Source organism: Harpia harpyja (assembly GCF_026419915.1).
Source record: "Harpia harpyja isolate bHarHar1 chromosome W unlocalized genomic scaffold, bHarHar1 primary haplotype SUPER_W_unloc_1, whole genome shotgun sequence".
NCBI classification, from domain to species: domain Eukaryota; kingdom Metazoa; phylum Chordata; class Aves; order Accipitriformes; family Accipitridae; genus Harpia; species Harpia harpyja.
In genome coordinates this window covers 214,978-228,610 of record NW_026293183.1, presented here as the reverse complement: position 1 = coordinate 228,610, position 13,633 = coordinate 214,978, and the positions used below count along the sequence as shown (strand labels likewise).

Genomic DNA, 13,633 nt, shown 5'->3' with positions numbered 1-13,633 from the left:
TGTACAGCCTTGCAGCATGGGGCATTTATGGCCAGGGTGCTGTGGGTGCTGTGGATGCTGTGGGTGCCATAGGACTGTGGGTGCCATGGGGACCGTGGGTGCTGTGGGGCCAGTGCTGGGGACAAAGAGACACAGAGACCTGGCTGTTTCCCAGGGGGGTTTCTTTGGGGCCAGTGCTCGGCAGGGCTGGCGGCAGCACCAACAGCGACAGCCCCCCCCGCATGTCCCCCCTCCCATCTCCCCCCCCCCCCCCCGGGAGGGATGAGCCGCTACGAAATCAGGGTTAAAAACAGGGACACCCCCCTCCCCGGGGTGGCTTTAAAAAATGCTCGTGGTAAGAAAAGGCTCCCCTGGACCCTGCTGTGGGGGTGGGACAGGTGGTGGGTGGCCCTGGGTGTCCTGGGGGTCCTGGAGGTGGCCCTGGGGTCCCCCTGGGGTGCAGGGGAGTGGCCATGGTTTGCACATGCACGTGCCTCCCACCCTGGCGTGGGATGGGGGACGGGCTCCTCCATGTCCCGTCCCCCCCCAGGAGAGAGAGGGACACGGGAGGACCTGGGGGGGTCCCCAGGGGGACATGGAGACTCTCTGGGGACGTGGAGATGGCAGGAGGACCCCAAGGGGACATGGGGACCCTCTGGGGACACGGGGGTGTCAGGAAGACCCCAAGGGGACACAGAGATGCCAGGAGGACCCCAAGGGGACATGGGGACCCTCTGGGGACATGGGGGTGTCAGGAAGACCCCAAGGGGACGTGGGGACCCTCTGGGGACAAAGGGGTGGCAGGAGGACTCCAAGGGGACATGGAGATGCCAGGAGGATCCCAAGGGGACATGGGGACCCTCTGGGGACATGGGGGATGCCAGGAAGACCCCAAGAGGACACAGATGCCAGGAGAACCCCAAGGGGACATGGGGACCTTCTGGGGACATGGGGATGGCAGGAAGACCCCAAGGGGACATGGAGATGCCAGGAGAACCCCAAGGGGATGTGGGGACCCTCTGGGGACATGGGGGTGTCAGGAGGACCCCAAGGGGACATGGGCACGTGGACCCCATGGGGATGCGGTGATGCCGGATGGCCCCTGTGGGGATGCAGCTCCCCGGGAGGACCCAATCCCCTTCCCCCCCCCCCCCCACTGTGGGGTGACACCAGGCAGTCCCCGTCCCCACCAACCCATCCCCTGTCCCCTCTCAGAAGCCCTTGATGTGGCAGTAGGCTTCCAGGCTGGCGAAGAGGATGTAGAGGAGCCAGAGGCCGAGGAAGAGGCCGGCGGTGAGGAGTTTGGGGGTGCGGGGTCCCCCCAGCTCGCCCCCGATGTGGGGCCGCCGGCGGTACATGAGGACACTGATGCAGACGAAGGCGAAGATGGTGAAGAGGGTGACGGAGAAGGCCAAGGTGCCCGTCTGCACCTCAAAGTCCCGGCCCTGCGCCGCCCAGTAAATGGCGGCCACCGACCAGGCGACGCCGAGCCCCAGGAAGACGTTGACGGCGTTGGAGCCCGTCACGTTGCCAATGGAGGCGTCTGCGCACTGGTCCTGCAGCGCGGCCACCTTGCTGGCGAAGGTGTCTGCGGGGACGTGGGGTGGGCACGGGGAGATGGGGACAGGGGGACATGGGGTGGGCGGGGAGACATGGGCATGGGGACACAGCATGGGCATGCAAGGACACGGGATGGGCGTGGGGACATGATGTGGGCATGAGGACATGGGGACACGGGGTGGGCATGGGGACACGGCATGGGCATGGGGACGTGCATGGGGACATGGGGGCACAGGGACAGGGACACAGCATGGGGACAGAGTCATGCAGGGACAAGGGGACACAGGCAGAAGGAGATGGCAATGAGCGTGGGCACCTGTGCCCCATCACCATGTCCCTTCCCGGGTACCTGCAGCCCCGTCCCCTCTGCCTGCACCCCATGTCCCCCCCATCCCCTCTCCCCTGTCCCCCCCCTCCCATCACTCTGTCCCCTCTCCCATCCCCCCTGTCCCCGTCCCATCCCCTGTCCCGCACCAGGGATGGACGTGCCGAGGGCCACGAAGACGACGGCGTTGACGGAGTCCTTGAGGCCGACGGTGCAGCCGAAGTGGGCAGCCAGGTCGCCGATGAGGGCGGTGAGGACGCCGATGAGGAGGATGGAGACGCTGAAGCAGGCCCAGCCGTTGCAGTACTCGGTGGGGGGCACGCAGGCGAAGAGAACCTTCCAGAAGACCGTCAGGAAGTGCATCACGTAGTCAAAGCAGGAGGGCAGCCGCTCCTCCCGCCCGTCCTCCTCCTCCTCCTCCTCGCCTGCCGAGGAAGGTCACTGTCAGCCCAATGTGGGGGGGGGGCATGGCCCCAGAGCTGCCCGGCCCCAGAGCTGCCCAGCCCCAGGGTGCTTGGTCCTGGGGTGGTGGCCCCAGGGTGGTGGCCCCAGCGTGGTGTCGCAAGGGTGCATGGTCCCAGGGTGCTTGTTGCCAGCATGTATGACCCCAGGGACGTGTGTCCCCAAGCATGGGCAACCCCCCGAGCCAGCCGTCCCCAGGCTGCATGCCCTTAGGGTTGCTCGTCCCCAGAGCAGCATCCCCATGGCCATTTGTCCCCGGGGCTGGATGTCCCCACGGCAGCGTGGTGAGGCCGGGGGGACCCTGGGGACGGCAGGCAGGGGTCCCACCTGCGCTGACGGTGATGGCTTCCAGGAACTGCTCCCGCCAGGAGTGTGTCCCAATCACCATGGCCAGGTTGGTCTTCTTGATCAGCTTGTCCACCGTGTTCTGCGGGGATTTGGGGGGTGAGGATGGGCCGGGTTCCCTCCCCATGTCCCCCAGCCCCTCCGTCCCCTGTCCCCCCCTCATCACCTTGAAGTCATAGGACTCCTCGATGATGACCTCCAGCTTGCAGTTTTCCCCCAGGACAGGTTTGCCCATCTCGGCGATGCGCCAAGCCTCCTCTTCCTCGGCGGAGAGCTTCCGGTCACTGTCTGCTGCGGGGACATGGCGTGGGGACATGGCGTGGGGACACAGAATGGGGACATGCAGGAACATAGCATGGGGACACGTGGGGTGTGGGGACATGGCATGGTTGTGGGGACATGGCACGGGGACACAGCATGGACATGGGGACATGGGGGGACATGACATGGGGGGAAATGGCATGGGGACACAGCATAGACATGGAATGAGAACATGGCATGGTGTCACAGTAGGTGGCACAGGGATGTGGCACAGGACACGGGGACAGTAGGATCCAGCCTCCCGCCAGCATCTGGCCGAGGAGGATGATGATGAAGGCTCCTACCTTGGGTGAGCAGGAGGGCTGCGGAGAGGGGAGAGGGAAGGCGGTGAGACAGCACCAGGGCTCAGCCCCCCAAGAACCCCAGCAGCCAGCTGCCCTGGCCCCACCCATACCTGAGATGCCCCGTTTGAGCCAGCGCGGCTGCCCCAGCTCGATGAAGAAGTTGTCCTTCTTCTCGTACTCTTCGTCATCCACGATCTTCACCTGCAGCATCTTCCTGGGGACAGGGGGGACATGGCGCCGTCACCACCACACCCAGGGGGACCCATGATGCCCTGGGGGGGGGGGGTGAGGGGGTGCGGGAGCCGGCCATGTCCATCCCCTTTCTGCCCCATGGGACCCATGTGGAGGGGCTGGTCCCCAGTGTGGGGTGGTAAGGCCCAACCAGAGCCCGCTCTGTCCATCTGTCCATCCATCCATCTGTCCATCCATCTGTCCATCCATCCATCTGTCCGTCCATCTCTCCATCCATCTGTCCATCCCCCCCCCGTGCTCCCCCCTCCCCCCCCCCGGGGTGGGGATGGGGGTTTATTACTGCAATTAACACGCTAATGAAGGCCCCCTGCCATGCTGCGGGGGGTGGGGCCCTGATTTAATGTGGGGGTGACGGGGGGGGGCATGCAAGGGATGGGCGCCCATGCCAGAGGGTCATGCACCAGGGTGCCCGTCCCGGTGTCCCCAGGGGTGACACAGGGCAGCTCCCCGACTGCCAGTGTCCCCCTCCCTCCACCGCCATCCCCTGGGGGTGCTGGTATCTCACGCGGTCTCGTCGTTCTTGAACTCCAGCTCCCCACAGGCATCCTCGTAATGGATGCCGCCGCCGCGGGCCGTGCCCTCCACCGTGCGGTAGGGCAGGAGGACAGTGCCACGGGCGCCTGAGCTGCGGACCACCTTCACCTCCACCGTCCCCTGGCACTCGCTGACGTGCAGCAACCGATCCTGGAAGGTGAAGATGCCGGCGTGGTCGTCGTCCAAGATGGTGACGGTGGCCACCAAAGGAGCCACCAACCGACCCTTGGGGTGCTCAGCCGAATCAGTCTCGAACATCCCCTCGGCATCGCCCACCCGGAGGTTGAGGAGGCGGACGAAGAAATGCTCGTCCTCCTCGAAGATGTCGTCGTCGATGATGCCGATCTTCAGCTCCTTCTGGGTCTCCCCCGGCTTGAAGATCAGCGTCCCCTCACTGTACTCGTAGTCGGAGCCCGCCTTTGCCGAGCCATCCTCCGTCTTGTAGTCCACGTAGAAGGTGTGGTTGGCTTCGGCGCTGTGTTGGCAAGCCACTGAGAGCGTCACTGAGCCGCAGTTCTCCAGGCAGTGGTACAGGCACGGCTCAAAGAAGATATGGCTGCAGGTCTCCTCTTCGGCGTCTGAGGGCACCTCCAGGAGTGTGGAGGACCTCTTGGAGAACTCGGCCACATGTTTCTTGAGGATGTTGCCGGCACCGATCATCATACGGGTGGCCTGGATGCGGTAGAAAGCTCGGCTCTTCTGCTGGTGGAGCAGGGCGTAGTAGTTGGCCATCTCCACCAGCTGCTCCAACTCCTTCTCAGGGTGCTTCTGCTTGAGGTCCTTCAAGATCTGGATGACTTCCCGGCGGCTCTCATCCAGCTCCTTCTCCTCTGGCGTGGGGGTGGGCAGGGCAGGTGATGCGGTGATGCCAGTGCCTTCAGCTTCACGGCGCTCAGGGACTGGGAAGCCGCCGTCCATCTCGATGCCCTTGGGGAGCTCGCCCTCCGTGCCAATGATGATGCCGCTGAGGGGGTCAGCGCGGTAGCGCTTGTAGACGTACTTGTAGAAGAGGAGCCGCTTGTCAGCAGCCCAGGCAAAGACCACGCAGACGGGGAAGAAGATGAGGGTGAGGAGGGCTTCCCAGACCTGCACCACCCCAGGGGAGATGACGGCCAGGATCAGGTAGAGCCAGATGTAGGCGAAGATGCTCCAGGAGGCTGTGACGAAGAAGACCCTCAAGTGCTTGATCTTGCGGCTCTCGCCGCTGGGGATGACGTAGACGCAGACAGCGATGACCACGAACATGTTGAAGGCCGCGCTGCCCACAATGGTGCCGGGTCCCAACTCACCCGCTTGGAAGTTGTGGCCGCAGACCTCGATGACAGAGAGGAGGATCTCGGGGGCCGAGGAGCCCAGCGCCATCAGGGTGAGGTTGGAGACCGTCTCGTTCCAGATGCGGACGGTGCCGATGCTGGTCTCCCCGTTGGCCTTGGTGATGGTGATCTCCTTCTCCTTGGAGGTGATGACCTCGATGGAGGCCATGAAGCGGTCAGCGATGATGGAGACGCCCAGGAACATGTACATCATGGCTACGAAGTAGACGATGGCGCGGGCCGCCTTGTCGCCGAAGGAGGGGTTGTCGGGTTGCCAGATGGGCAGCAGGACGCCAGGCTGGCAGCGGTTGGAGCCCTGGCACGTCCCGTTGGCTTCAGCCACTGGCTCAGGAGCACAGAGCTCGGCCAGCAGCAGCACGGCCAGCAGCACCACCCACCGCACCGCCATCCCACCAGCTCCCACCTGTGGGTGAGAGGGGGGCTCAGCGCCAGGCCAGGGAATCCTCGTTAAAGGCGGGGGGGGGGGGGGGGGGGTGGTGCATGAGCTCGTTAGTGCTGGTGAGACAGAAAGCGCCATCGATCCCCCTCTGCCACCCCGGCACCGGCTCTGCACCAAAGCACCTCTGGGGACCACGGCCATGGGGTGATGCTCAGCCATGGGGCTGGGGACTGTGGCAATGGGGCGATGCTCGACCGTGGGGCTGGGTATGTTGGTGCCCCGGCAGAGCAGGTGAGGGCCGGTGGCCGCCCGCGGCACCGGGGGTTTGTGGGGTGCGTGGGCACTCCCAGGCTCCACCCTGGCAACTGCATTGTTCCCATGGCAACAGAGGATGGGAACGGCTATAAAAAGGGTGATGGAGAGGGAACTGGGACCCCAAATGGCCACCCCCTTGATGCCTCCTGCCAGCCCCATGGCACTGCTGCCCTCTGCCCCACGGGGGGGACGGTGACGATGGGGATGGGGAGGTGAGCCCAGCCAGGGCGGTGGAGGCGGTTGGGCCCCACAGCTCAGTGGGGAGCAGGGGTGGCAGGGGGCCGGTGTGGGTCCCCAGCGGTCGCTGTCCCCCCGCGTGGGGCCGTGGGGCACCAGCTCACCCCGGGCCGGCGACAGCGATGGTGCTGGGTGGGTGCAGACGTGCAGCAGCAGAGCTGGAGTGGGCCTGGTGTGCTGCCCCATTGCACCAGCCCCATTGCACCTTCCCCTGCCCCAGTCCCACCACACTGGTCCCACTGGGGCATCGGAGCCAGACGCAGCCCCGGGACAGGTCCCGGCCCGCCGGCATCGCCGGTTCTGCCAGGGCCGGATCCAGCCCCAGGTGGGGCAGAGCACGAAGCCGCACCAAAACCCCCAAATCCGGGGCCGGATCCAGAACCGCCCAGGGAAGGGGGGCAGCGGGGAGCAAAGCTGCCCCCAACCCATGCCCTCTCGGGGCAGGGGAGCCGCCATCTCCCTTCCCAACACAAACATGGCTGTAATTTAATAGCCTCATTACCAGTGGCTGGGTGAAACATCAATTAAACTGTCCGGGAGGTTTATTTTGTGGGAAAAGCAACAATGTGACTCTTGGAGCAGGTTTGTTTTTTTTTTCCCCTGTCTGGAGTGACGGGCTCTGAGCAGATGAGAAATCTCCCAGCAAAGGGTTTGTGCCGCAGGGTCACCAGGACCTGGTTGGGGTCTGTCCCCATCCCCGTCCCAGCCCGGATTTCCCAGGGCTCTAGCCGGGCAGTGTTTGCCATTCCCAAGGGATTTGTACCCAGAATAAGCCTCCACCAGCACCCCAAGCATCCCTCCTTTTGTGGGGTGACCCCCATCCCCCTCCCGGCAAAGCCTTTGCTGGCGACAGTTGGCTGCAAATGTTGAATTTGGGTTTAAAAACACGCTTTTGGGAGTACAAAAGGAAAACTTCCCTGAGTATTTCCAGCCCCCGACGCTGAGACCCCCGCGGCCACAACAGGAACCCCCTGAGATGCTGCAAGGGCCGGAGGCCACGGAACGGGGAATTAAAACTGGATTTGGGGAGGAAAAAAAATCCCAACCCGGAATTGGGGAGATGCTCTGCAGTCACCGGAGAAGGGATGCAAAGATGAAGGTGTCGAGGAAGAGTGAAAGGGGAAAAGAAGCACTACAGAAGCGGCTGGTTTTGGAGGAGCATCCTTATGGGAATGGATGGACCAAGCTCAGGGATCCCCCACCCCCCCCGATCCTCCATCCCTGGGGATCCCCCCCTGGAATGGGATGGAGCTGCCGATTCCCTTCCAGAACAATCCAAGCGCATCCCCCCAAAGGGGGACCCCAATTCCCAGGAAAATCAGGGATGGAAAGGGGACATGCGAGAAGCCTGGCCCAAAAATTTCCATTTTTTTCCCCATTTTTTTCTCCCACCCCTTGCGCTCCTGCCCGAGCCCCCCCCGGCCCTGCTTAAGCAGGGCTGGGGGGGGGGGCTAGGGTGGGAGCACATGGGGAGGGGAGGGTGGTGGGATGTATCCATATCCCACTGGTCTTTTCCCAACGCATCCCATCTCCCAGGTTTTTTGGGGCTTTAATCATCATTTTTTATATCCAGAGCTCTCCAACATCATCAGGATTGGGAAATGGGGGGGGGGGAAGGAAAAAAGGCTTTATGATACAGTAAATCCTTTTCTGAGTCGGATTCTCCACTGGATAATTGCCCGCTGGGAGCAGAGGCGGCTGATGGAACCAGTGGTGTGTTGTCCCCCCCAAAAAAAAGAGATTTGGGGGGAAATTTGGGGGTTGCCCCCCCCAAAAAACCCCAAACCACCTGTTTCTATGGATAAGAACTCAGCGGGTTGTTTTTTTTTTTTTAAACACTCGTTGGCTGGGATTAGGGAATACGAAGTGAGTGACACCCCCCCCGCCCCCCCGATGCGCTCCCACCATTACGTCCACCAAAACCTTCATTTTCCCCCCCAAAAAATGGTGGTGAATTATCGGGGGGGGGGGGTGTGTCCCTGCGCTCTGGCGGCTTGGGGGGGTCCTGGAGGAGGAGAATGACCCCAGAAAGGGGTGGGGGGGGACACGACACTGCCCCGGGCAGGGGAAATTGGGGGGGGGGATCCCCGCTTATGGGGGGGGCGGTTGGGGGGTCCCGGGGCTCCCCCCGGGCTGAGCGGAATCCTCAGGTGGAGGGGAATGAAAGGGGTGGGAGGGTGGGGAATCCCGGGATAAGGGGGGACCCCCCCGGATCCCCCCCCGGCTCCTACCTGGGCTGCGGCTCCACTCCGTGCCCCCCCCCGGAGCCGCCGCCGGCTCTGCTCCGCCACCGCCGCGAGTTACTTCTCCATGGCGATGCCGGGCGGGGGGCGGAGCACGGAGGGGGGGAGCCCCCGCACCGGGCAGCAGCAACGAGGGGTGCAGGGAGAGGGACCCCCGGGACCCCCCACCAGGATCCCCGAGCCCCTCCCAGGACCCCCCCCCGACACCCCTTCTAGGACCCCCGACACTCCCCTGGGACCCCTGAGATCTCCTGGGAACCCCCGCGACCCCCCCGGGACCCTCAATACCCCTTCCGAGACTCCCGACCCCCCCCGGGACCACCGGGACCCCCCCGGTCCCCCCCCGTGGTCCCCCCCCGCCGTTCAGCACCGGGGAGCGGACAGCTCCGCCGGCCGCTGCCCAGCGCCGTGCCCGGACCCCGCCCCCGGGACCGACCCCCCCCCCAACCCCGGCCGTGCCTCAGTTTCCCCTTCCCGGCAGGGCAGCCGGGTCGCTGGGGCTTGTACGACGTTCCCTGTGGCGGGGAGATGGGGGGGACCCCCGGTCACCCACACCCATTGGGGGGTCCCCCTGGTCTCACACACCCATTGGGGGGGGGAGTCCCCAAGGACCTGGAGTCCCCCCCAGTCACCCACACCCATTGGGGGGGATCCCCAAGGAGCTGGGGGTCCCCTCGGTCACCCACACCCGTTGGGGGGGTCCCCAAGGAGCTGGGGGTCCACCAGTCACATGAACCCATTGAGGGGCAGGGCCCCAAGGAGCAAGGGTCTGGGGGGGGTGTCCTCTGACCATGCACACCCATGAAGCTGGGGATCCCCCCGGTCACACCTGCCCAAGGAACAGCAGGTCCCCAAAAAGCCAGGGGGGTCCCCAGCCCCATGCCAACCCCCCCCCCCCCAAAGAAGCCTAGGCCCCTGTCCCCCACAGGGCTGGGGGTCTCACCCGGCCGCAGCCCCCGTCACCTGCTGGGACGAGTCACCCCTGATTCTCCGGACGCAGGGGGGGCTCTTCAGCATCGCCCAAAGCCAGATTCCGGCTTCTCCAGCAACGGCTCTGCGCCAGCACCTCCCCACGCTCGGCCCTTCCCCAGCTCTGGCACAATTAGCGCAGGAACCAGATGCGATCGCGCCGCAGCGAGGAGGGGAGGCGACTGGCATGGAGGCTGCCGGCACGGAGGTTGGAAGCTGCTGGCATGCCACCAACGATGGGCAGTGGGTGCCGGAGGCGTGCCAAGGGTCTGATCCCCAAAAAACAAGGTGTTTGGTGACGGGTCTGGGGTCCCCCTCTGCTGTCCCCACCCAGTGGTTTGGCCACCGGCCATGTCCCATCCACCCCCCCCAGTGCCAGAGGAGCTTTCCCAGCCCCCACTGGTGTTCACCAGAGAAGCCAGGGCTGGCAGTGGGACGCCGGGCACACATTTATTGGCGGGGGGGGGGGGGGTGCGACAGGTTGGGGTACATGCAAGCTGGCATCAGTCTCGCCACCATCGAGGCCGGGGGATACCAGCGTCGTCTTCGGCATCCTCTTTCGCAGCTGGATCACTCGACCACCACCCCGCACCAGGCTCGGCGCTCCGCTTCCACCTGAAGCCGCTCCAGGATGCGCCAGGCCATCGGTTCCAGGCTGTGCTGCTGTTGGGGAGATGTGGGGTGAAGCCCGTGGGGGATAACCAGACACGGAATCACCACCACCATGACACGGTGATGCTCACCTGCAGGACGTGGAGCCCCTTCAGACAGACGATGGCCAACTCGCAGAGCCCATCGGCAGTCAGGTTGGTGTAGAGCATGGAAAGCAGCGGGCTGGGGAAGCGCCGCGTCCAAAGGAGCCGGAATTCGCCAGGCGGATTCCCTGCGGTGCTGGTGTATTTGTAACAGAAGAGCTCCTGCAGCAGCAGAGAGAGGATGCGAGGAAGTTGGGTTGGGGGGGGTCTATGCCAGCAGGGCGGTTGCGTGGCCCACTGGCTTATGGCATCACCCACCTGCTCATAAGTGCCGAGGAAGATCTCGCAGGCGCCGTCAAAGTCAACATCGGTCACCAGTGCGCAGAGGACGCTGTCGTACTGGTCACTGGCCGGTAAAATCAACTGGTTGCCCAGTCCGTTGGTTAAGATGTCCCTGGTTGGGGAGCGGTGCCGGGTGGTGAAGAGGAGCGAGGCAAGGGTCCTGTGCTGTGGTCCTGGCGCTCACCTGTACACCACGGAGAGCTCGATGGTGCTGGTGACGAGGACGCTGTAGCCCTGCGTGGCGATGGCGTCACCTGGGAGAAGGCAGTGGGACAGGTGTTACCGGCTCCAAGGGGCTGCAGAGAGATTTGCCGGTGGCGGGGAGGGAAACCGGAGCTCCAGAGAGCCCGCAGTGCGGCGGCAGGCAAGGGATCAGTACCACGGTGCCACATAGAACCAGCTGTCCCCGTCCCCTTACCGTCCTGGGCTGTGCCGGCTCCCAGCTCCGACGGCAGCAGGAACACCAGGACCTTGGAGAGATGGGACCGTCCTGCTGGATACTCCGGCTCTGGAGCACTGCTGCAACAGAGAGCAGTTGCTGCCGGGATTCACCGGCCAGGATGGGGCTCCCAGTCCCACTGACACCATCCTGCCTTCTCCCAGGGTGCAACCAGGAGCTGGGAAGGATCCAGCATTGGATCCAAGGACTGAAAGCGCACCCAACCCATTTTTCTAATGATCGTCCACCCTCTCCCTTGAGCCTGTTAATCCCCCTCGGGTTGCTGCGGGGCTAAACCAGATAAACCATGCCGTAACAGTGCTGGGATCGATAAACCGTGCCATAGCAGCTGATTTAACAGTGCCGGGATCATTAATTCCAGGCGGGAAAGGGGGAGACGGTGGTCAGTGCGGTAGCCGGTTCTCACCTCGACTGGCCTGGTCCACCCGAGCAACGCGGACATAGCCGCTCTGGCAACCGAAGGCGGTGATGTGCTGGCCGGCGCCGGGGATGTTGCAGACGTCGAGCCAGAGGACGCTGCGGGGTGGGGGAGGGGAGCTGAGCCCCGGTTGGAGGGTGGGGGGAGGGGTGGGGGGGCCGCAACCCCCCCCGAACCCCCCTGAACCCCCGTTGTCATTGTCATACTTGCTGGGCAGGTCCTGGAGCTCTGGGAAGAGGTGCTGGACCGGCTGCTCCTCAAACTGGCGTGAGCCTTCATTCTGTTGGGGAGGGGAGAGTGGGGCTGTGCTGTGCTGGGGCAGGCGGGGGGGAAATGGGGGAAAAAGCAGGGAAAGTGAGGAAAGAAGTGGGGAAAGCGAGGGAAAAGAGAAAAAAGCAAAAAAAAGTGGGATAACCGAGAGAAAAAGCAGGAAAAGCAGGGAAAAAAAGAGGGAAAGTGAGAGAAAAAGTGCAAAAAGCAAGGAAAAAAGCAGGAAAAGCGGGGGGAAAAGCGGAAAAAGTGAGGAGAAAAGGGGGAAGCACAAGAGAAAGTGCGAAAAGTGAGGAAAAAAGAGGGAAAAGTGGGGGGAAGCAGGAAAGGTGGGGAAAAAGGGGGGAAGCGAGAAAAGAAGTGGGAAAAGCAAGTTAAAAAGTGGGGAAGGCAAGAAAAAAGCTGGAAAAGTGAGGAAAACAGCAGGAAGACCAGTGGGAAAAGTGGGGTGACGGTGGGGGCTCTGCTCACCTCCTTGTAGAGGCGGACGGAGAGATTGTTCCTGCTCAGCAGAAAAACCGTCTTGGGTTTGTCACCGATGCAGACCCTGCGAGGACGGAGGAGGGAGGGTGCCAGGGTGGGGGGTGCCGGGGCGGGGCTGCGGGGCATGGCAGGGTGTGGCAGGGGGTGGGGTACGCACTCGGTGTAGCAGAGCTGGAACAGGGTGAACTGGAGCTCCAGGTTGAGGCAACTCTCTGCGGGGGAGAGGGGAGCCCAGGGCCAGGGGCTGCGCTGAGAGCCCCTGGCACCCGCTGTGTCCTCCTGGGGGGACCCAGAGCCTGGGGGGGGACACACTTATGCGCCACAGAGTTGAGGTTGTACCCAGAGCTGGGCTCGTAGTTGCAGTAAATGTTGAGAAAGGGGCTGGCTTTGTCCCCAGAGTCCTGGGGGGGGGGTGGCAGAGGGGGTGGGACCGGGATGAACTCCCCCCCCCTCCACCGCAGGGCCGTACCTTGATGAAGGTGATGCCGACGACGAGGCTGCACTGGGGGGGCAACTTTGGGAAGGAGTCGATGGAGACCATCTTGGCATCAACTGCAGCGGTGGACCCTCGGGGGGGTGGCCTCCCCGTCCCCCACAGCCCCCCAGCCCCCCAAGAGCCCCCCAGGACCCCCAGGGGCCCCCCCAGCCCCCCGGGACCCCGCACAGGCCTGTCCCCCCAGGAGCCACCCAAACACCTGCCCTTTGCCCTCTGCCCCCCTGTGACCCCTGACCCAGACTGTTCCCCATGCCCCTTGACCCCCATAACCCTGTCTCGTATCCCCTCCTTGTGACCCCTGACCCCATAACCCTTCCTTGTGACCCCTCATAACCATTCACCCCGACCCCTACAACCTCTCCCCTATAACCCCTGATCCCCTGTAAACCCTGACCCATGACCCCCATAGCCCCTCTCCCTGACCCTCCATAACCCCTCCCCATGACCCCTTATAACCCCTCACCCCTGACCCCCATAACCCCTCCCCATCACCCACCTAACCCCTCCCCTCCGACCCCCGTACCCGGGATGTAGGTGAACTGCAGTTCCCTGGCCACGGGCCGCAGCCGCTGCCGTAGGTCGTGGTACCGGAAGTAAATCACCTTCCCCTTCAGCACCGCTGCCAGCAGCCCGCCGGGCCCCTCCCCGCCCTCCAGAGCCGCCAGCCCGTACACGTTGCTCTGCGAGGCCAGCCGGCTGAAGCTGTCCTCCACCAGCGGGCACCGACCAGCCATGGCGGCACCGGCTACCGGCACCGCCGAGGACCGCCCCGCCCCGCGGGGGCCTTCCTCGGCCCGGCGCCGACGTGACGTCACCTCTGCGACGCCTCAGGTCGGCACCGCGCTCGCCCCAGTCGGCTGGGGGGGGGGAGGTGGGGGTGGTTCCGAGCCCTAGGGCGGGGCGTTCGCTGCTGCGTGGCTCCGCCCCGGG

The 13,633-nt window shown here is 64.3% G+C and overlaps 2 protein-coding genes across 4 annotated transcripts; both read right to left on the bottom strand.

Annotated features, from left to right (window-relative positions):
* Positions 1-888: 888 nt before the first annotated feature.
* On the bottom strand, positions 889-9,937 carry SLC8A2 (solute carrier family 8 member A2). 3 transcript variants are annotated; one of them, XM_052779444.1, is made up of 8 exons: positions 9,534-9,937; positions 4,034-5,799; positions 3,387-3,490; positions 3,277-3,294; positions 2,838-2,962; positions 2,654-2,753; positions 2,014-2,289; positions 889-1,567 (listed from the first exon to the last, which is right to left on the bottom strand). In XM_052779444.1, the coding sequence occupies exons 1-8, from the start codon at positions 9,897-9,899 to the stop codon at positions 1,191-1,193; spliced, it is 3,132 nt and encodes a 1,043-aa protein (XP_052635404.1). In that variant the 5' UTR covers positions 9,900-9,937; the 3' UTR covers positions 889-1,190. The 3 variants fall into 3 exon arrangements, with proteins under 3 accessions (XP_052635404.1, XP_052635405.1, XP_052635406.1); XM_052779445.1 differs by having other exon boundaries at positions 2,838-2,959; XM_052779446.1 differs by lacking the exon at positions 9,534-9,937 and adding an exon at positions 8,559-8,724.
* Positions 9,938-9,965: 28 nt separating this feature from the next.
* On the bottom strand, positions 9,966-13,505 carry KPTN (kaptin, actin binding protein). Its single transcript, XM_052779447.1, is given in 13 exon segments — positions 9,966-10,202; positions 10,283-10,456; positions 10,553-10,688; positions 10,761-10,830; positions 10,995-11,055; positions 11,058-11,095; positions 11,443-11,552; positions 11,661-11,734; positions 12,196-12,271; positions 12,365-12,415; positions 12,520-12,608; positions 12,677-12,759; positions 13,227-13,505. Coding segments are annotated over 13 exon segments (1,266 nt in total). The 5' UTR covers positions 13,438-13,505; the 3' UTR covers positions 9,966-10,109.
* Positions 13,506-13,633: the final 128 nt, after the last annotated feature.